The sequence below is a fragment of the Diceros bicornis genome, chromosome 27 (assembly GCF_020826845.1).
Source record: "Diceros bicornis minor isolate mBicDic1 chromosome 27, mDicBic1.mat.cur, whole genome shotgun sequence".
NCBI classification, from domain to species: domain Eukaryota; kingdom Metazoa; phylum Chordata; class Mammalia; order Perissodactyla; family Rhinocerotidae; genus Diceros; species Diceros bicornis.
The window spans coordinates 44,623,173-44,643,722 of NC_080766.1; the positions used below are offsets into that span (position 1 = coordinate 44,623,173).

General features: G+C 50.0%; 1 protein-coding gene across 2 annotated transcripts in view; it reads left to right on the top strand.

Annotated features, from left to right (window-relative positions):
* Nucleotides 1-10,149, top strand: part of ADARB1 (adenosine deaminase RNA specific B1) — a 143,852-nt gene extending 133,703 nt beyond the window's left edge. Inside the window, exons 10-11 of one of the 2 annotated variants that reach the window (XM_058523281.1) lie at nucleotides 4,824-4,958; nucleotides 5,987-10,149. In XM_058523281.1, the coding sequence (XP_058379264.1) occupies nucleotides 4,824-4,958; nucleotides 5,987-6,582 (731 nt within the window). In that variant the 3' untranslated portion in view covers nucleotides 6,583-10,149. Of the gene's footprint in view, nucleotides 1-4,823; nucleotides 5,003-5,986 lie in introns of both variants that reach the window. The other variant, XM_058523282.1, reaches the window with a different exon arrangement.
* The last annotated feature ends 10,401 nt before the right edge of the window (nucleotides 10,150-20,550 follow it).

The following is a 20,550-nucleotide window of genomic DNA, read 5'->3' on the forward strand; positions in this document are numbered from 1 at the left end:
TTTCCCTGTACTTCAATTCAAAGAGTCTGCCAGGCTCGGCCTGGGCTCCCCTCCACACATTGCTGCCTAGAAACCTCAAGGCAGCTGTCTGGGGCACTCGTGGGACTCACCTCCTGTTTCCGTCTCTCAGGAATGGCTATCCTTCGTCACTTGATGTCCAGGGTCTTGAAGACTGGTGTTTCATGTATTTTGTCTGGTTTTATGGTTTATTTTAGGCAGGAGGGTAAATCCAGTAGCTGTAACTCCATCTTACCCAGAAGCGGAAGTCTGAACTTATTTTTAAATTGCAATAACACATAGAATGCCCATCCTTGAACACTGGTCCTTTCTGTTTTACCCTCCAAGATAAACTGCTTTTACAACACACCTGACTGTACACCTGGTCATCCAAACTAGCTAGTTTTATAGGATTCACGTTGGTTGAAAGCTAGGTTAACCTCTCCATGTCGTAGTCGGATTCCCTGGGATGCAGACTGAGGTGGGATTTAAGGTGCTTTACTTGGGAAGTGTGCTCAGGGCAGCAGAGTAGATAACAGGGAAGTGAGGTGGGGAAGATCTGAAAGGAAAGGTTAGTTCAGCCGCAACCGCTTCAGGACGAGGGCAGAAGGTGTGTCTGCTCAGCAGGCAGGACGAGCTGCAGGGAGAGACTGCCCGCGAGTGTCTGTGGAGGGCCGCTCCTCCCCCGAGAAGCTGACCCCTGCACCTCAGGCTCCGTCATCCTGCCCTTTACGTTCTGGTTCCTCACCTGAGGTGTGATGTTTCGTCCAGGCTGATGTGTGGGAGGCTGGTCTGCCCAGCCGTGCAGCAGTGGCCACGGGAGGGGAGGGCCTGGCAGCAGGGATGTGACTGGAGAGGAGTGTGGGGGCTGTGTGACACACCAGAACTGGGTGTCTGCCACCCACCCGACACTGCCTGCTGTGATGAGATGGCGGAGTGAGGGACCTATGCCGTGGAGATTCACAACCACGTGATGGAGAAAGTGTGACCAGAACGCCGGGTTGGAGCCCTTCAGTCCCCGTTCTTTGGGGAAGAACGGCCACTGGCGGCAGGATTCCCACATAGAGTCTCAGGCAGCCATACTCCTCTGCGCTTATTCATCTGCTCTCCTCCAAAAAGTGTTTTCACGTGCATCATCTTGTTTATGTCAACAATATCAGAATTTAATGAAGGTTTAAAGCCTTCTAAAGAAATATTACAGCCATCTCTTTCCAATTCTTTTTGTTTTTGGGAAATGGAGTTGTAGGTGGGCTGTACCTCTCACTCCAGTGGCCCCCGAGTCTGGCTCCTTTGGGAGGTGGTTAATCTGCTCAGCTCTGCCTGCTCTGGTGGGGTCAGTTAGATGCTGCTTGTTGCTGTGTCATTATTGAACAGACACAGTTTTATCAAAATGAGGTGACATCTAGAGAAAAAGGAGAGACTTTGTCTCGGAGGTTCTAAGAATTCAATTTTTTTTTTTTTTGCTGAGGAGGATTCGCCCTGAGCTAACATCTGTTGCCAGTCTTTCCCCTTTTTTGTGTGTGAGCCATCGTCACAGCATGGCCACTGATAGATGAGCGGTGTAGGTCTGCACCCAGGAACTGAACCTGGGCTACCAAAGCAGAGTGCGCTCCACTAAGCCACTGGGGCTGGCCCAAGAATTCAGTTTTTAAAGGACAAAATTTAACCTAGAAGTTGTGAATATTATCTTTTTACCCAGACCCTTTAAAACTTATCCTTACAAATTGAAGAAGAAAAACATTCTCTGTACATCAGGGGCACTACGTGAACAGCATTAGAGCATCATGTGGCCTCCTGGTTCACGAGAACTTTCCTAGCTGTGTTTTTATCAAGGTGCACTAGGCGCTGGGAGACATCTGACCAGTGGGATTTCTCTTTAGGAAGGCAGTGTTGTTGAATGGGTTTGTGCTTTCAGTTTGCTTTTCCTGCTTTTTAAGTGATTTCTTGAACTAAGTGGTAAATAAGTTTGCTGATTGGTTCATTATTCCCTCCTCCTTACCAGACACCTAGTGGTGGGTTTGTTTTATGGTTTTCTGTGACATTTTCACATGATTAAGTAGAAAAACTCTTTTAGCCAACTCAGCCTGGTTTGTCTGGTGTTTTCAATGCTTATGTGCAACACTGAGCACACGCACACCCAGCTGTTCTCCCCCTAGTGTATGTCCATCAGAAGTACGTACACGTGTCACCAAGACACACGATCAGAAATGTACCTGTGCACGCTCCTCAAGAGAGCCAAGTACTAGAAAAAGCAACAAGTGAGGAAGCATCTGTGGTATGTTCCCACCGTGGGATCCTGTGTAGCCTTGAGAGCGGCTGGCCGCCACGCTGTGTGAGATGTGGGTGAATCTCACACGCGTGATCTCTACTGAAAGAAGCCCGACACAGAGGGATCCCTGTATACACACAGCCCCACTTACCTCAAGTCCAGAGCGGGCAGCACAGGTCACTGATGCTGGAGGGCAGCGTAGTGGCTTCGTGGGGCAGGGTGGTGACTATGGAGGCAGGGGGCCTCCAGGCCCAGAGGCTCTGCTCATGGACCAGATGCTGGCTATGGGTGTGCGCACTCTGAAAAGTCATCAAGCTGTATACTTACCATTTGTTTTGCTTCAATTAAGACACTTAAGTAAAGTAAAGTAGTTAAATGCTCACATCTCAGAAGGAAGAAACGATTCAGCAGTTTAATGCAAAAGGCAGAAACCTTTCCTCAGAATCAGGTCTCTTGTATTAAGAATGACCTCCAGGTTTCCAGGCTTTCAGCTGGATAGATGGAAGGACCCTGGGTTGAGACTGAGGTTGGCGACGCTGGAGGAGGGCAGGCAGGGGAGGGTAGGTGGCGTGAACCAGCACTGATGGCCAGTGTTGCTTGTGAGACACTAGATTCCTGTGGCCATTGGGTGGCCATTTGAGAGGATGAGTCTGGACTTAGGGGAGAGGTCTGGCTGGAGGCAAAGTGTTGGGAGCGCATGTCTTTGCAAATGTTAGCAGGTCAGTCCTGTGACCTGAGGGACAGTGGGGCGGTCTGTACCTTCTGCTCCGTCTGTGGCGGGTGTATTCCTCACACGTGCCTCATCAATGTCTTGGACTGGGGTGTCGCTGAGCTGGAATCGAGCTCCTTTGACTTTCAGGCTCCTCACTGGGTCTTTGAGAAGGACTGTGTAGAGGAGATGGCTCCAAAGCCGGTGGTTAGGCAGCTAGACTGCGCCCCGCGGTGCTCAGGAGAAAACCTTACAGGTGGCCACTGTGGCAAACACAACAGAAGATTATAGTTGACACTGGTCAGTGTTGTGGGTGGATGGATAGAGGGTGTGCACCTTTTAATGTACAGTCTTCTTGTAAATGCATGATTGTTTTTTAAAGTGTCCATTTAGTGCATTGTAACCTGAAGTCACATTAGAATTCACTGTGGGATCTCTGGGTGACGCGTAATCCCTAGAGAATGCTGCTGACGAGCACGAGGCCTCCTCTCGGGACCAGCTCCAGCTTCTGGTACCCTGAGGTCTTTCCTGCACACGGGAAAGGAGCATTAGCTGCCTCTTTCCCTTCCTGGGAGAAGCAGTCGGGAGAGTGATCCTCGGGGGAGGAGCTTCCCTCCAGTGTCCACAGGATTTGTGTTAAATGCCACAGTGACCCTTTAAGAAGCCCCCAGCCGGAGCACGACGTGCTTATTACACTTTCTGGAGTTTTTGAGGAACAGCACCTACTTGCCCTGATAGTGCTGAGTCTTCAAGTTCAAACATGCATCTGCCTGAGGCAGCGAAGGTGCAGGTGAGGCTGCCCCTCCCATCCTGAGCCTCTGGCAGAGCAGTGCCCGGAGTCCTCCCCTGACTGCCCTCCTCTGCTGGCCCTCCAGAGGGTGGGAATTCCATCCCGCTCACAAGGGCACACACTTCACATTAAGCCCATATTGTCACTTTCAGTAAATATCCCAGACCTCGGTGGCATGTAGAGGTGAACGTTCTCCCTTTGCTGTTTCATCCTGCCTTCGCACAAACTGCAGGCTTGCCCTAAAGAAGTGAGGCTTGTTTGTTGAAGCCTCACATGAGATCTCCACACTCTGACCCAGGCCTGGGGGACCACCATGAGCCAGCCAGACCTGCTCGTCTTGTCTTTAGCTTCCTGTGCAAGGGAGGGAGGGGTAGCTGGTCACCGGAGCAGATGAAGAGTGAGGAAGGAGAGGGGGGCCCCGTGAGCTCGGTCAGCACTCCTGCTGTAGGCTTGTTCTCAAGACTCACACCCTGAATCTGTTCTGATTTTGTGGGCCGTATCATCCATGTGATATGTATTTTCAAGCTCAATATACCATTGGAGATATGTCCATTTAATTCCCAGTTATGTGAGTTTTTTTTAAAAACTTTCAACCCCACAAAATGAGCCTTTGACTAGTTAAGACAGGGTAATTTAAATGTGGTAAGAAAACGTGTGTAGGCACATATTAAGAATTAGGATGTCTTGTATCTTGGCTGTAGCACGTGTGGGGCATGGAGGGCGTGAGCAGCAGGCCTGGGCGTGATGTGCTGAGGAGCAGCCCCCAGCAGCATGACTTTGTGGGACCCTGAATTAATCCCAAAAGTGGCTTGCCCATCTCTGCATGGGCCGTCCAGATTTCTAGCTCTCCTGGCGCCTGCGACCTCAGAAGTGCTGTGCGGTCTCACGGATTTAGGTTCCTGTGGACCTTCTGCCGCCTGCCCAGCACAGACAAGTGCGTTTCTGGGCAGCAGAAGGTGGCAGTGGGCTGGGGTGAGCCCGCCTGGGCCGTGCACACCTGTCAGGCGCCGAGCGCCATGCCGGGCCCCGCATCACCTCGCCGTGTCTCTCTGTTCCAGGCATCAGCAACGCGGAAGCACGGCAACCGGGGAAGGCGCCCAACTTCAGTGTCAACTGGACGGCGGGCGACGCGGCCATCGAGGTCATCAACGCCACGACAGGGAAGGACGAGCTGGGCCGTGCCTCCCGCCTGTGTAAGCACGCGTTGTACTGTCGCTGGATGCGTGTGCACGGCAAGGTACTGAGGTGCCCTCACAGCGGCGCGCCGGCCCCACCTCCCCACAGCCTGTCCGCCTTCACAGGACCGCTCCCGTCAGCCCCACTGTGTTGTCCCCACAGCCCTCTCGAAACCTCTCTGTTCCTTGGTGGTTTTCAGCCTAAAGTCTGGCCTGGCTCTTCAAATCTTAAAGCAGCCTCGGCCTCGGAGGCAGCTTCTTCCTTCCTGCCCGGTGATCTGGGACCCTCCCACCCCGCCCCTCGCTCCTCCTGGGGGGACCTTCTCCCCTGAGACCTCAGACGGGAGACTCACTGAGAAAGAAGAGCCAGGCTCCTGGCCGCACCACAGGCCCTGGGTTCAGTCAGCCCTCTAGGAAGGCTGTGCACTTTTTTTTTAGTAGCAGAAGCTGCAGGGCCCTTTTTTTCCCCAAGTGAAATCTTCTGTAGTAAATCAGCATATTACTAGTTTTCATTTATTTGTGAGTCAAGTTTGTAGCGTTTATTCATCGTGAAGCTGGCACTAAACTTGGTGTGGGAGGACGGACAGCAGATACCGTGTTCGGAAGACCCTGTTCACATAGCAGGGTGCTCACACGTGCTGGTGGTCTTAAGTCTGCAGAAAAAAGAGTTAGCTAGCCCTGGGAGGCAATGCCTTGGGGTCATCAGTGTGATAAAATGTACGTAACGCCAGAGGTGGTGTTTTTTAAATAGCTAAAAATGTTGAAATGTGAATCAACTGTTGGTGGGTTGCCAGAAGCACCCCCCCCAGAACTTGGGGTCTGCAGCTGCCCACTTAACCACAACCTGCTCCTTGGGGTCGAGAAGCAAACCTTCAGAGAGGGTGTTCACGCCTGTTCTGTGGGTGGCAGTCCCTCAGTGGCAGGCACCTTCTCCTGGGTGGTTCCCCCCAGAAGCCTACGAACGCCATTTTTTGAACACCTTGTGTGAGTTTTACTTTCTACTATTACTGCTTAAACAGTTGTACTTGTTTTTTATCTTTTTACAGGTTCCCTCCAACCTACTACGCTCCAAGATCACCAAACCCAACATGTACCACGAGTCCAAACTGGTAGCGAAGGAGTACCAGGCTGCCAAGGCGTGTCTGTTCAAAGCCTTCATCAAGGCGGGCCTGGGCGCCTGGGTGGAGAAGCCCACAGAGCAGGACCAGTTCTCCCTCACCCCCTGACCGGGGCCGAGGCCGGGCTGCCAGGCGTACAGCGTCGTCCTGGAACCTCACATCTGAACTGGGACAGGCGCGGGGCAGGGGCTGCTGCGCGTCCAGCACTGTCCCTGGAACCTCATCTGACCTGGGGGCAGGCATGGGGGATGTGGGGGTGCCAGGCATCCAGGGCTGTCCCCGGAACCTCATCTGACCTGGGGACAGGCATGGGGATGTGGGGCTGCCGGGCATCCAGCGCTGACCAGCAGACCCTCACATCTGACCTGGGGCAGGCGCGGTCTGGGGAGGGTGTGGGAGGTGTTGGGGTCTGGCGTCAGGGCCAGGCGTTGCCGCCTGGTGTCTCTCTGCGGCAGCGTTCCCCCTGTGGATCATCCAGTAACTGCTTCGATCTCAGTTTACGTTTAGAAGTTGAGTTCTACTGAGTAGGACTTCCTTAAGTTTAGGAAAATAGAAATTACTTTGTGTGAAATTCTTGAATAATTTATTCAGAGCTAGGAACCTGGTTTATAAAATAAGAAGTAATTATGTCAGGTCACTCACACCACATTATTTTAATTGCAAAAAAGCGTTTCTATATGGAGGAGGTGAGGACGTAGAGATAGAAGTAGTAACCTAAAGAACTGTCGGGCATGTTGACACGAGGTCCCTTGTCCCCGTCGGTACTTCCATGATGGAGCTCCCACCACAGGTGTCAGCCTGCCCCGGGAGGAGACTCCCGCATGATGGGGCCAACCCTCCATGCACACGAGTCTGCAGTGCGCTGACCCGGCTGTGTGTCCCGTGGAGTCACGGCCCAGGTCCCTGTAGCCTTCAGCCTCCTCTAGAAGCTTCTGTGCTCCTCGTAGGATCATATCGTGGAAAACTTTTCTTGGTTTACTTCTAAATAATCAAAGATAAAACATGGCCAGTAACCCTGGCCATTCATTTGGATTTTTTAAACAGTATTTAACTTGTAGGGACTAGAAGGAATCCACAGTGCCTGCTGCACAATAAACTCCCTCTTCCTTCCTCTGAATCTAGTGGACAGGAATGGCTGTCCACAGATCTTCACAGGATGGAAGTAGCATTAATTAAGTAGATGTTCATTCTTGGAAAACGCCACGTAAGGCGTATTTTTAAATTATTCTTTCCGGCTTTATCAAAGATGTGTTTGAAAAATAAGTATTCAGGCTGCCAGCTGGTGGGACAGCGTGCCACTGGCATAGTCTCAACCAGGGTCCGGATGTTGATTCTCACGGCAGGGAAGGGGGTGCTGCTGGCGTCTGGGGGGACCCCAGGATGCTGCTCCGCACCCGACAGCACACAGGACGGCCCCGGGCAGGCTGAGTCAACCGGAAGGTGGGGCACGCGGTCAGGCCCCTGGCGGCCCGCCTCCACCCGGCCTCAGAGGGTCGCACCACTTGCCTTGTGCTTCCACTCAGGATCAGGGGAACTGGAGAGAGGGCTTCCTGCCCTTTGCCCATTCAGTGCCAATTCGTGGTTCTAAAGGGGGTCTCTTGGGTGCTGTAGGCAGAGACGAAGGCAGACCCCACCCCACGGCGAAGTCCAGGATGTCGACACCTGTGCGGCATCGAGCTGTGTCCTGTGTCCTTTACGGGCTCAGAAAATGCAGAACAGGAGCAGAGCAGCTACTGTCATTCTGGCCCACACCCGTGTACTCAGAGCGGGAGGTTTAGACCCGGAGCGCCGTGCCTTCTGATGTCTCCTTGTGTCCACACGGAGCGGCAGGGGTGGCACGTTGCCGGCGACTGACTTGGGTCAGAGAACGAGGGGCACCCACACCAGCCTTCTCCTCTTCTGCAGGGTGGCTGCTCGTCCTGAACCAGTCAGAGCTCGGGGCTCAGGCACCCCATCGCCACGGTGGGGTCTGGTTTGGTTAGAATGTGCTGGAGTTTTCTTTGCACCTATAAAAGGAAAGGGGTCTGGTGGGTCGCTGCCTTCCCCAGAGTAGGCTCTTGCACACTCGGAAAAACATCTTGTGAGTCTCTGCATTTTTATTCTTATCTCTATAAATGGTATTTTTTCTAATGGGGATTGGGAGATGGACTTAGTTTTTAAAAAAAAAAAAAGTGGATTTTGGTTACAAAGTCCAGTGGAAATATATTCCATGTACATACGAACAAAAAAATCAGTATGTCTAGCGTGTTCCCTTCTGTCAGATAATAGCTGGAATCAGCCTGAGTCTCCCCTCCCCACCCCAGGTAAACAAATGCCTTACTGTGCGTGGGTGGCTCCCAGCGGACCCATGAGCTGTGTGCTGCCACCTTCCCCAGGTGGGGTTTGTGGACTGTCCAGGCCAGGCCGACGCAGGGCTCACGTCCGAGGAAGCCCAGGCCTGGGGAGGAAGGCGGCAGAGGGTCGGTCAGGGAGGGGTGGGGAGCCCCGGGCCGGGAGGGAGCAGAGCCTCCATCTATGAGTCAGGCCCCAGGCCGGGGACAGGAGGCCTGCACAGCCCCTGCTCCTGGGACAGGACAGCTGGCACAACTCATCCGTAAAGCAGAAAAAAGAAGGAAGTGTTGCTCGTCCGTGAGACAAATCAGGACACTTAGCACTTTAAACTCCCCTCTGAGCGCATGCTGTGCATTATATACAGTACATTATATCCTTCAGGTCTTATTTTGCATCCAATATCCTTATTCTGGATTTCAGAGACTTAACAGAAAATTTGATACGACCAAGAACTTGATTTTTTGAGAAAAATCGTAAATTTTGAGGACATTTGACCAGTGTGGGTTGGGAGGATTTCTGTTCCGTTCTGTTATCCAAACCTGAAGTGTTAATTCCACAAAGACCCTGGCCCTTCTGCAGTGCTCAGGCCGGTGGGCAGCTGTCCTGCCAGCCGGACGGCCCGAGTTGTGGAGGTCTCAGGAGGGGCCGAGGGTGGGGCATGTCCTCGCAGCCACGTCCATTGGCCCTGACCGCTTCCTCAGGGTCAGGTCTCCCCTCTTCCAGGCGAGGGACGCCAGTGGACTGCGATTTTGGTTCTGAGTCTTAATTGAACTTTTCCTCATCTTTTCCTATTGGAGATTTTTCTAGTAATGAAAACAAATTTTATTTTAAAATGTACGAGCCAACATCTCACAAGGCATTGGTTTCTCTGGAATTTATTTTTAGTCAAATAATTTTGTTGGTCTGCACTGTGGAATCACTGCTCCCTCTGTGAAGGCAGCGTCCCCGCCGGGCCGCCCACTGTTTTCAGAAAAAAAAAAATACAACATGGATGAATCACTTTCATTTCTAAAATATTTTACACCAAAATATAAAGTCTTCCCCAACCATACATTTGATCCAGCGTGAGAAATGAAGTTAGCTAGGTTTCCCATCTCTAAATTCTATTAAATTAGAGAAGCTCTCAAAACGTTTCTTTTTATCAACTCTAAACTATTTAAATGAAAAGAGCAGAGTATTTGTGATCATGTGTCCAGTTTTGTGTGTCCTTGTCCCCTGGTGTGTCCTGTGACCACCTCTCCCTAACCAGGTGCCAGCCCTCGGCGCATGGTTCCTTGTCCACTTGCTGGGGAGGCGGAGGGGAGGGTCTGGCTGATCCTGTTTCTGGCAGCGCCGCCTGCACTTCATCCACTGTTGGGGGGGATGAGCCCGCAGCCCCAAGAACACTTATTTTGGCCACAGTGTGGGCTGATGGTGCATCAGGAACTGGGGGCTGTCCTGGACTTGACCGTGAGTGGTTACAGGCACAGAGTGGAATGTTCATGGAGTGAGCCCCAAAAGCTGTTTGCTTCTCCAGACTTTATCATGCTTTTAATTTTATTTTAGAATTTGGACACTTTATGTGAATGTAATTCAGCCAAGAAACCTGTTGCTAAGACACACTCCTCGGTGTTCTCTGTCTGTACATTGATGTATATACCACACGTTACAGCCTGCATGAGCTTCCTCTCGCACCGAGACCAGCCAGAACCGAGCATGAGACGCTGTCACATAGACAAAGGACTTGAGACGTTCTCAATAAAAAACAAAGTGTTTCACTACCGCAGTGTCGCTGAGATTTTTTCTCCTTCCTAGTTACTTTTCCCCGCGGTCCACTGACAGATCTGGGGGATGAGTCCTAACGCACGAGTTTGGAAAGGTGGATAAACGCCGGCGAGAGCTGCGGCTGGCTGGTGTTGGCCTCTGCGTTGCTCCAAGCTCTTCCCCATCTGGGAACAGGCCCTCGGAGTCCCCTCCCCCTTGGGTTCTTGGCTCCTTCACCCACATGCAAGGGGTGTAGAGGACAGTGGGGCTGCCCCTGCTCCTGTCCCGTCTGTAGAAAGGGACGGTGACGGCCGCCCACGTGACCTGTCGGGAGAACACAGGAAGAGCCCAGACGCCACAGTGGGCCGGCGAACCAGACGGACTGGGTGTTCCAGGACGGGACAACACAGCCACCAGGTTAGGAGAACTCCGTTATTTAGGACTAACGTTTCGGAAGAACATTCATGACAGGCTCAGTGGAAAACTGGCCACAAGGCAGTATTTATGTTCACGGTCATAAGGAAATGCAGATGCTCCATGTAAGTGTACGGGCGCACCCAGAACAGTCTGGAAGGGACCAAGGCTGGTCTTGGTGTGTGGATGATGGGATTTTAATTTTATTTTCCTTTTTTAAAACTTATTTGTCTAGTGTTCCTACAATTAAATGAAAAACAAACAGGAAAAAGTCCAAAGCCCCATACAAATAAAAAGCACTGCGATAGACAATTTGCTCTCTTTGCATTAATTTTGTTTTTGTTTTTGTGAGGAAGATTAGCCCTGAGCCAACATCCGATGCCAATCTTCCTCTTTTTGCTGAGGAAGACTGGCCCTGGGCTAACATCCGTGCCCATCTTCCTCTACCTTATATAGGACGCTGCCACAGCATGGCTTGACAGGGATCCGAACCTGCAAACCCCGGTGCCAAAGCGGAGCGCTTGCACTTAACCGCTGTGCCACTGGGCTGGCCCCTCTTTGCATTAATTTTGATCTGTTCTTTCATCCCTTTTCCCACAATAAAAGCAACATTAAAATGAAAGTATATTGCATCCAAAAAAAAAAGACAAGCTTCAGAGAAAAGATTGGGGGCGACATCTCCTTCACAAGCTCGATCCACAGATGAGGACTTCCCCGTGGATCTTTTGTGGCACACGGCGTGAACATCAAGACGCCGTATCTGTGATGGACTGACCTGGGTGCTGGGGACGGATCCCTGAGCGTGACGAGGACCACAGCCCACAGAGGGGCTCTCCTGGGAAAAGACTGAAAATAAACCCGCTGGATGGTTGGGGTCATGGTAGAGGCTCCAGAAAGAAGAAAAAGGTGAGGGGGAAGAGGTGGGCAGGTTGTGTTCAATGCTGGGACTGGTCTAGCCTCTCTGGGAAGACTTGGGGCTGATGGGCTGTATGGAAAAGCAATTATTTAATAAATTATTTTAATACACATTAATATTAATTTAAATGTAAAATTAAACATTAAAATTAATAATTATTAATATTGTCAATAAATTATTTAATAAAGGCAGAGGGGCCAGCCCGAGCGAGCCTGGCAGTTGGGCGCACTGGGCCAGCAGCGGTGTGCTGGTGCCGAAGGCTGAAGTTCCAGGATTCTGGGGAGCCAGGAGTTGAACACAGCCGTAATGTAAAATCACATTATATGATCACAATTACTTATAAACAGAGGTAATGAATACTTAAAACGTCACTTGTTAATTACCGCACTTGCTGCCATCTATGCTATGCATATACTGCGTGGTGGTGGCCCAGCCTCCCCAGTCCACTCAGGGCCCTCTTGTCGGCAGCCTGGCGGGAGCGTGGACCCCACGGATGCCACAGACCCACAGCTCGGGGCTTGACCTACTGTTGTGATTGTCCCTTGACCTAAGAAAGTGATGCAGAAAATGCACATCACAATGTGCACAATGTAAAATGTACCCGTTACATTGTGAATGGCACAAAAATAGACATGTTCTTGCAGCCTCTGAAAACCATACCCCACATGAGCAGAGAAGCCCCTGGTTGACCGAGTAAGGCCCCGACATGCGTCCTGTGGCTTCAACTCCCGCTGACTCAGGAGTGGAAACGTCTGCCAGCATCCTCGTGGGAACCGCACTGGTCCGTCAGTCATAGCCCGTGTTGGCTGTGGATGGAGCCGTCCAGCAAGAATCTGCAAAAGCGTTCCGTGAGAGTCACTTGGCTCTGTGGGTATTCAGTAGAGTACTGTATGTTTTATTATTATTTATAAAGTGGGCACTGCAGTCTTCATGTCCGTAAAGTTGACGCTAGGCTTAGGTGCACGTAGACATGCATACGTCAGGGAGAGGGGCACGTGGTGAAGCAGTGCTGAGTGCACCGCCGGGTCCCAGTGTCTCCAGAGCAAAACTGTCCGGGGCAAAGGCTGTGCTGCTGAGGGGCCACGTGTGTGGGGGTTCATCAGCCTCTGGCAGTTACTGCCCCATCTGATCCCAGCCCCCAGGGCGGGTGAGTGACCGTCTCCTCCTACAGGGGACCTGAAGGCTGAGGAGTGACTGTGGACCCCTGGCACCCGGGGCTCCCCACCCTGGGCTCATCCTTCTCTTTCTGCCCTCAGCTCCCCGGGGCCGCAAGGTCCCCCCTTCCCCATACACACCACTGACCCAGTGGCCAGTACCCCCGTGGAACATGACCTCATGAGGGGAAAGAAGACATTGAAGAGTACAACGATTTGAAAATAAAAATGGTAATACTGAATTAGATATTCCATCAATATATTCTGTTATTTTAGGACAGTCCAAGAATTTAAAATGACCGTAGTAAACTTTCTGTAAGAGATAAGAAAACAAGAGAACCAAGCGGAATTTGAGATGGTGAATGCGACAGATGAGCTAAATAGCAGAATGAACGCACAGCCGGAAGGCCAGATAGAGAAAGGAAGGGAGAGGGGAAAAGGGAGCAGAGGAAATGCTGGACTACGTGGGTGCCAGCGGTGGGAGTGCTGACATCCGCTGATGGGGCGGCCGTGTCGTTCGTTGGCCGTCACTCTGGAGCCGCTGCAGACGGAACCACACGTCCGGGGCTCCTTACAGGAAAGAGACAAAACACAAAACTCCATGAATGGAGGAGAAAAGGTCTAAAGGAAACATTGGCCAAGTGTAGATAACTGTTGGAGCTGGTACACGGGGATTCATCAGACTATTCTACTTTTATGTGTTTAAAATTTTTCATAAGGAATTTTGAAAATTCAAGCATAGATTTTTTAAAATACCATTTTGTGGTACTTTTAAGTGTTCATGTAATATTTTTACCCAAAAACAGGTAATGCACACAGAAAAACATTTAATGCTGTAAAATGTAAGTTTTCCAAGTTAAAAAAACAAGGGAAATATCAGGAAGGCTTTTAAATTGCAATCATTTCCTTCCTTAGAGAGTCATTTAAATGCATTTTCTTGGAAGTGAGTCCTTCACGCATCAGCCTAATCTTCTGTTCCTGACACCTGCTTGGTTCTTCTTCCTGACACCTGTCACTCTGACATAGCCTGCATTTGCTATTTTGTCCCCGCAAGAGGTAAACGCCGCAGGTCAGAGACTTTGGCTTGTTCACGCTGTTCCCCGTCACCGGGCACAAGCCTGCCGTGCTGCAGACACTTACTAAATATGTTCTGAATTAATAAAATGATCACAGGCGTACAGTGCTCAGAGCTTGGCCGCACGGAGACCTGCACTGAAAGCAGTTCCGGTGAGATGCTTAAATGGAGAAACAAAATTTAAGAACTCTTACAGGAGGTTTATGAAGAAAAAATAATCCATGCGTTGGAAAGTTTGTGGTGGTTTTTAGAAGGTCAAATACCGTGTGATCTCCTTCATTAAGTAGTAGACAATAACAACAACAAACAAACACGTAGAGACAGAGATTGGATTGGTGGTTACCGGGGGGAAGGGGGGAGGGAGGAGGGCGAAAGGGATAATTCAGCACAAGTGTGTGGTGATGGGTTGTAATTAGTATTTGGGTCGTGAACATGATGTAATCTATGCAGAAATAGAAGTATAATGATGTACACCTGAAATTTATACAATGTTATAAACCAATGTTACTGCAATAAACAAAAAATTAAAAAAAAAAAAAAAGCTAAGGTCAAAGTAAAAGAGAACATGTACCTTTAATAACCCAGAATTTAAGGCCCGGGTAATATCAAAGTGACAGCGGCTGAGGTGATGGGGACACTATAGGATATGAGAATATATTTAGGTTTTTGTCTTATTGGGGCAGAATTATGAACATTTATTATTTTTATAATGAACACGTGTCAAAGATTTTACTTAACTCTAGGAAATTAATAAGGCGTTAAAACCCATTCCATTGAGAATTTGACTTTACTCGATTAAATTCATTTGGTCTTTTTCTGCTTTTCTCGGACAGGAAATAGTAGGGCCGAAGTGGAAGTCAGCAGCTGGAGGATAGTTTCTGACCTTGTGAATGTCGAGCGTCCCCGGTGCTCCCTCCCTCCCCGTTCAGCTGACTGACTGATTTAATTTCACCTGCCAAGAGGCTACTTACTTCTCTACTCATTTCTAATTTTTTATAGACAAATTGAATATTCTTAAATAATACTGGAAACACACATTGCAATGAGCCAGCTACCAGACTGATTAGTTTTTAGCAATATATACCTTTCTTTTTCATTAAACACACAAAAAAAACTGTGATAGTGAAGCTACTAACATAGTTAAAAGGGGAGGGCTTTTTAAAATGATTTTTATACTTAATTCTTATTTACTCTTTGGCTCCTGGGAGTAATGTTCAATATGCTCATATACAAAATTTTTTTCTCATTCTCCTCACTTACCTAACCTGAACATTTACCTACATATTTCATTAAATTGTGACAAAGAAAAGCAGCATATAGACTCATTTTCTTTTAATGGCATATTATAAAGTGGGTCAATTAATTGAATCTACATGTTTACGTCTTGGCTTTACTGCCCTCAGTAATTTATCTGATAAGGTATGTTCTATAATTTTTTCATGGTTTGCTTTTTGACTATCCCTGGAAAAGCATGCTAACACTTTTATTTATTTATTTATTTATTTATTTATTTATTTTTTATTTTTTGTGAGGAAGATCAGCCCTGAGCTAACATCCATGCTAATCCTCCTGTTTTTGCTGAGGAAGACTGGCTCTGAGCTAACATCTATTGCCAATCCTCCTCCTTTTTCTCCCCCAAAACCCCAGTAGGTAGTTGTATGTCATAGTTGCACATCCTTCTAGTTGCTGTATGTGGGACGTGGCCTCAGCATGGCTGGAGAAGCGGTGCGTCGGTGCGCGCCCGGGTTCCGAACCTAGGCCGCCAGTAGCGGAGCGCACGCACTTAACCACTAAGTCACGGGGCCGGCCCTAACACTTCTATTTTTATTGAGAAAGTGGGTCAGACCTTTTCTGACAGAAAATGAGTCTAATTTGGTTCATTGGTTTGACAAGGAGGAGCACATTACATGGAGGACTTCGGCCATAAATAGCGTGAACTAAATCTGCATCTCCAAGGTTTGATGAAAATGCATTTAATGTAAAGGTATGATGAAAGACGTTTATTGAAAAGTGTTCAATTGGCAAAACCAAAAAAGCAATGAAGTTAACAACATTTCAATGTTCCCAACCCACTCAGAATATATCAGGTTACACAAGGTGCCCCTAGGTGACAGAATCGTGCATGAATGACAGTCCCTTGATAAGTCGAGGGGAGGACTCCCCAGTATGTGTCCTAGAAGTTGAGAATAACAGCATAACAAATCTACAAATCAAGTACTTTCTAATCCTTTGCTTTCAAAACATTTGAATGAAAGCCCAATCGAATTGATAATTGATAAAACAATAAAATAATTTTTACAACTTTTTACTTCAGATCACCTTCTGCTTTGAAGGATATTACCTAGGAGTTCAAAAACAATTTAAGGGTGTTGCTATAATATGCTCCTTATCTGTGTATTCAGCAAAGCGTCCTAGGATTTACATCTATAAAAACAAGACTAGAATTATGGCTGAAGCTGAAGTGTGTCTCATTGGAGCACAGTGCTGCTGATGCTTGCATATGGAAACCATCTGGTTGGAAAAACAGCCCTACTCATCTCATTAAGAGATGCATTTTCACTGAAATTTTGCTTTCCTCTGTAACAGTTACCTATCAATGTTTGCTACATATTTATTTTGTTAGGAAAATAGTAAACTGAGAGTACTGGAGAAAATAACAAATTCGGGAGATATTATTAATAATTAAAGCCTTTTGGTCACAGGGAAATGCAGAAAGGGGATGGGTGAGGAAGAGGAAGAAGATGATAAATGGTGGATGGTGAAAGGTGGATGGTGGACGGTGGATGGTGGAAGGTGGATAGTGGAAGATGGAAGGTAGATTGTAGATGGTGGATGGTGGAAGGTGGTTTGCGGATGGTGGATGGTGAATGGTGGAAGGTGGAAGATGGATGGTGGAAGGTGGAAGGTGTATAGTGGATGGTGGATGGTGGAAGGTGTATGGTTGAAGGTGGATTGTGGATGGTGGGTTGTGGAAAGTGGAAGGTAGATTGTGGGTGGTTGAAGGTGGAAGATGGAAGGTGGATGGTGAAAGGTGAAAGGTGTATAGTGTATAGTGGATGGTGGAAGGTGATTGGTGGATGTTGGATGGTGGAAGGTGCAAGGTGGATGGTGGAAGGTGGCTGGTGGATGGTGGAAAGTGGAAGGTGGATGGTGGATGGTGAAAGGTAGATTGTGGAAGGTGGAAGGAGGAAGGTAGATTGTGGATGGTGGATGGTGGAAGATAGACGGTGGATAGTGGAAGGTGGATGGTAGAATGTGGATGATGGATGGTAGATGGCAGATGGTGGAAGGTGGATGGTGGTTGGTGGATGATGGATGGTGGATGGTGGTTGGTGGATGATGGATGGTGGAAGGTGGATGGTGGAGGGTGGATGGTGGATTGTGGATGGTGGAACATGGAAGGTGGATGGCGGAAGGTGGATGGTGATGGTGGAAGGTGGATGGTGGATGGTGGATGGTGGATGGTGGAACGTGGAAGGTGTATGTTGGAAGGTGGAAGGTGGATGGTGGAAGGTAGATTGTGGATTGTGGATGGTGGAACATGGAAGGTGGATGGTGGATGGTGGATTGTGGATGGTGGAACGTGGAAGGTGTATGTTGGAAGGTGGATGGTGGATGGTGGATGGTGGAAGGTGGAGGTATCCATCCATCTTTCCAGCATTCAGACCCTAATGAATTCACATTGCCTCCATGCCACATGTGGCCACACTATTATGTAGGTCCATTGAGAGTGGCTGCACTTGGCTCTGGAGCTTTTCCCGATCCTGCCTAATTCACTCTAGGGAGTCGGACAGTAATGTCAACAAGGCATTAAAGGGGCCAGGTAGCTGGTGACCCAACATGACAGAGTGGCAAGAGGAGGGCTCAGGTGGCTCTGGCATTTGGATACAGGGCAAGGTGAGCTGAGAGACACAGGGCCTGGGTGGTGTGGGGACCCGGGAAAAGCTGGGAGTGTGGGGTGTGCGGAGTACAGACAGGGGCGTGTGGGCACAGGTGCCCTGGGAGGCTAGAGCTAAGATTGACCAAGTCGCAAGTGCATACATGTAAAGAAGGAATGCAAGGGTTTATTTTAAAACTTCAATATCTACAATAGGCCAGAAGTTGAATCCTTTATAAAAACCTATAATCAGAAGATTTAGTTGTAAACTAAAAGTATATGAGGAGGTACAGCTTTTCAGAAATCTTTCCGCAATTAGGAGCAAAACCCAAAACTGCAGGGGCTTCTCTGCGAGTCCCTCCCCAGACCCTCCCCAGCCCAGCCCAGCACCTTCTGCTCAGGCTCTGTCACCACAGCCCCCAGCGCCCGGGGGACTTCCAGCCAATCCCGACGGTTCCGGGACCCCTGTCCCCAGGCCCATGGGGCACACGACAGGCCTGGAGGTCGTCAGCATGGGGCCCTCCCTGGGCTGCCCCGGGTCGGGGCCTGCGGGGCTGGGAGTCCTGCTCTGTGTCCCGAGTCCACTCCCCACTGCTCGTTTTGCAGAGAGACAACCTGCTTCCTCGCAGCAGGTGAACGGAGCAGCTAAGGGGAGCGGGAGGCAGGAGGGGCTTGTTTGGAGCTGGAATGTTTTTGAGCAAAGTCAGCCCACGGCGACCTTCAAACCAGTGTTTGTCTTTCTTCTTTGCCCAGAACTAATCAGCTTAGTGTGGATGCCTCGGTGACCCAGGGAGACGGGATCCACCGTGTTCAAGGTTTATCTTTTATAAGAGAAAAAGCCCATTTCTCCCCAGTACTGCTGTTTGTTCCCGAGCTTTCCTCATGAACAGCCCATGTGTGGTCAATAAAAGGACAAAGGAGACACACTCTTTCCTGGAGCATGTCAAACTGCTTTATACTTCCCTATTCTCGGGCAGAAATGCTGACTGTAGGTTGAGTATCGTCACCTGCCAAGCAGAGAGCCACCTGTCACCTCCCTGTCAGCCCTCCGTGGTTGGTGCGCGGCGTGTGTGGGGACATACTGCACTTCCTGTCGGCTCCCGTCACCTGTGCGGGTGACACGAGGGACAGTAATCTCTGTGGGATGACCTGTCTGTTCAAACTGAAGACATCACAGGACAGAGCTGATTCCTGGTGACAAAAAGGGTGACCTGGCCCCTGACGATTAAAGGGACGAGGCTGCATTTCCAAACTCATTATTGTCCGTCGGTTAGCTCTGCTCACCTCCATGGCCCCCTCTCCCCACAACAAAACCAAGGAGAGAATAGGTGCGGGGGTGGCCTCTGCTGAAAACACTGTCAAGTGGGCCAGACTCCCCTCTGTTTAAAGAACACACACGTGCTTGTTCCCCGAAGGTCGGAATGCTCTGGGTAATTTGCTCATAAAGCAGTCACGCGTCTGGAGTGACCAGTGGGCATGACTGTGGCCACGAGGGGCTGCCCGGTTCTCCCTGCCTTGTCATCATCTCTCCCACCCTCACCCCTTGGTGGTCCAGGTCACCTCCTGCATCCCTGGGTCAGGCCCCTGCCAGATGAGCAGGGGTGGGCATCACAAGGACGACATCGTGATAGAGGCCTGGCCACCCAGGCCCACGCAACTGCAGGTCTCTGGAAAGGTGAAAGAGCGTCAGGGAAGGGGACAATTTGGTGGGAGGGGAGGGGCCATCTACAGGGACCCTGAACCAGGTCCACCTTTCGAGGGGAAACAGGTGACGTTGGAAGGGCCCTGGTCTGGGAGTCAAAGGATGTGGGCTCCCATCTGTGCGCCACATTCCTCTCTGCCCCTCAGTCTGCTCCTCTGCAAAATGGGGCAGTGAACCCGGCCAGTGCCTCCCGCTTTGCTGTGTCTGGGGGAGCTCAGGGTGGGACAGGAGAGGCTGTGCGCCGAGATAAACGGACACGGGTGGCTGCCTGGAAGAACGGGGCCTGAGGGGGGCTTCACCATCAGGTGGCCCTCACCGTGGAAGAGAACTGCTGAGTTGTGGGGGGGTGCCCTGCAGGGAGGCCGTGGACAGGAAGAGGCCGGGTGACCAGCCTAGTGCAAGCAGACAGGGCCTCTGCCTCCCAGCTGTTCCCGGGAAACGGCTGGATGGGGAAATGACCCCATTCAAAGAGGGGTGCCTGCCAGGAGACCCATCCACAGACTCTACCAGAAATAGACAAGCGTGTGGATGAGACAGAGGTTTTAAAGGATGAAAAAGACAGAATAAGCAGAGGCCGAAACCATGAGACATTTCAGAAACATGAGGACGTAGAAACAGCCACACGAGCTTCTCTGGAGGTCACCCAAGGATGTGTTAGAGCAACATGGGTGAGCCCAAGAGAGCGGAAAATGGGGGATGAAGAGACAGTGGTGAGGGAAGATGCAGTGAGAGTTGTAGCGACATCTGAGCCACTGCTGACCACTTGTGTGACCCACAGTCTGGAGCCACAAATCTGAGTGTGGACAGTGGGGTGCACGGGCAGTGGGACCACCATGGGCCTGATTCCTCGGGGTGAGGACATGAGAACTGGTCAATTCTAGCTGTTGAGAGAACACGATGACTAAATGTGCGTCTTAACAACATGAAGGTCATTACCAGTGACGTAGAAGCAGAGTCTGTGACTTTCAAACCAAGAAAACAAAATAAAAACTCAACCGTTTCGCTTCCTACAACAGAGTGGACAAGGATGAGCAGGAAACCCTCCTGCCCTGAACCCCTAGATGTTGGGGACAATGCAACGGGCATCATTGGAAAGCTTTGAGACATTTTCCACCCAGGGATATAGACAGCTGGAGAGAATGTCACTCCCGCCTTTGCAACAACAGCAAAAATTCCAGACAAACTCAAGTCCATGAGTCTTCTGGAAACCCCGGAATGCTGTGGTCATGGGGCAACCAGCAGTCTGACATTGAAGGAGAGACAGGCGCCCTGGGAAGACA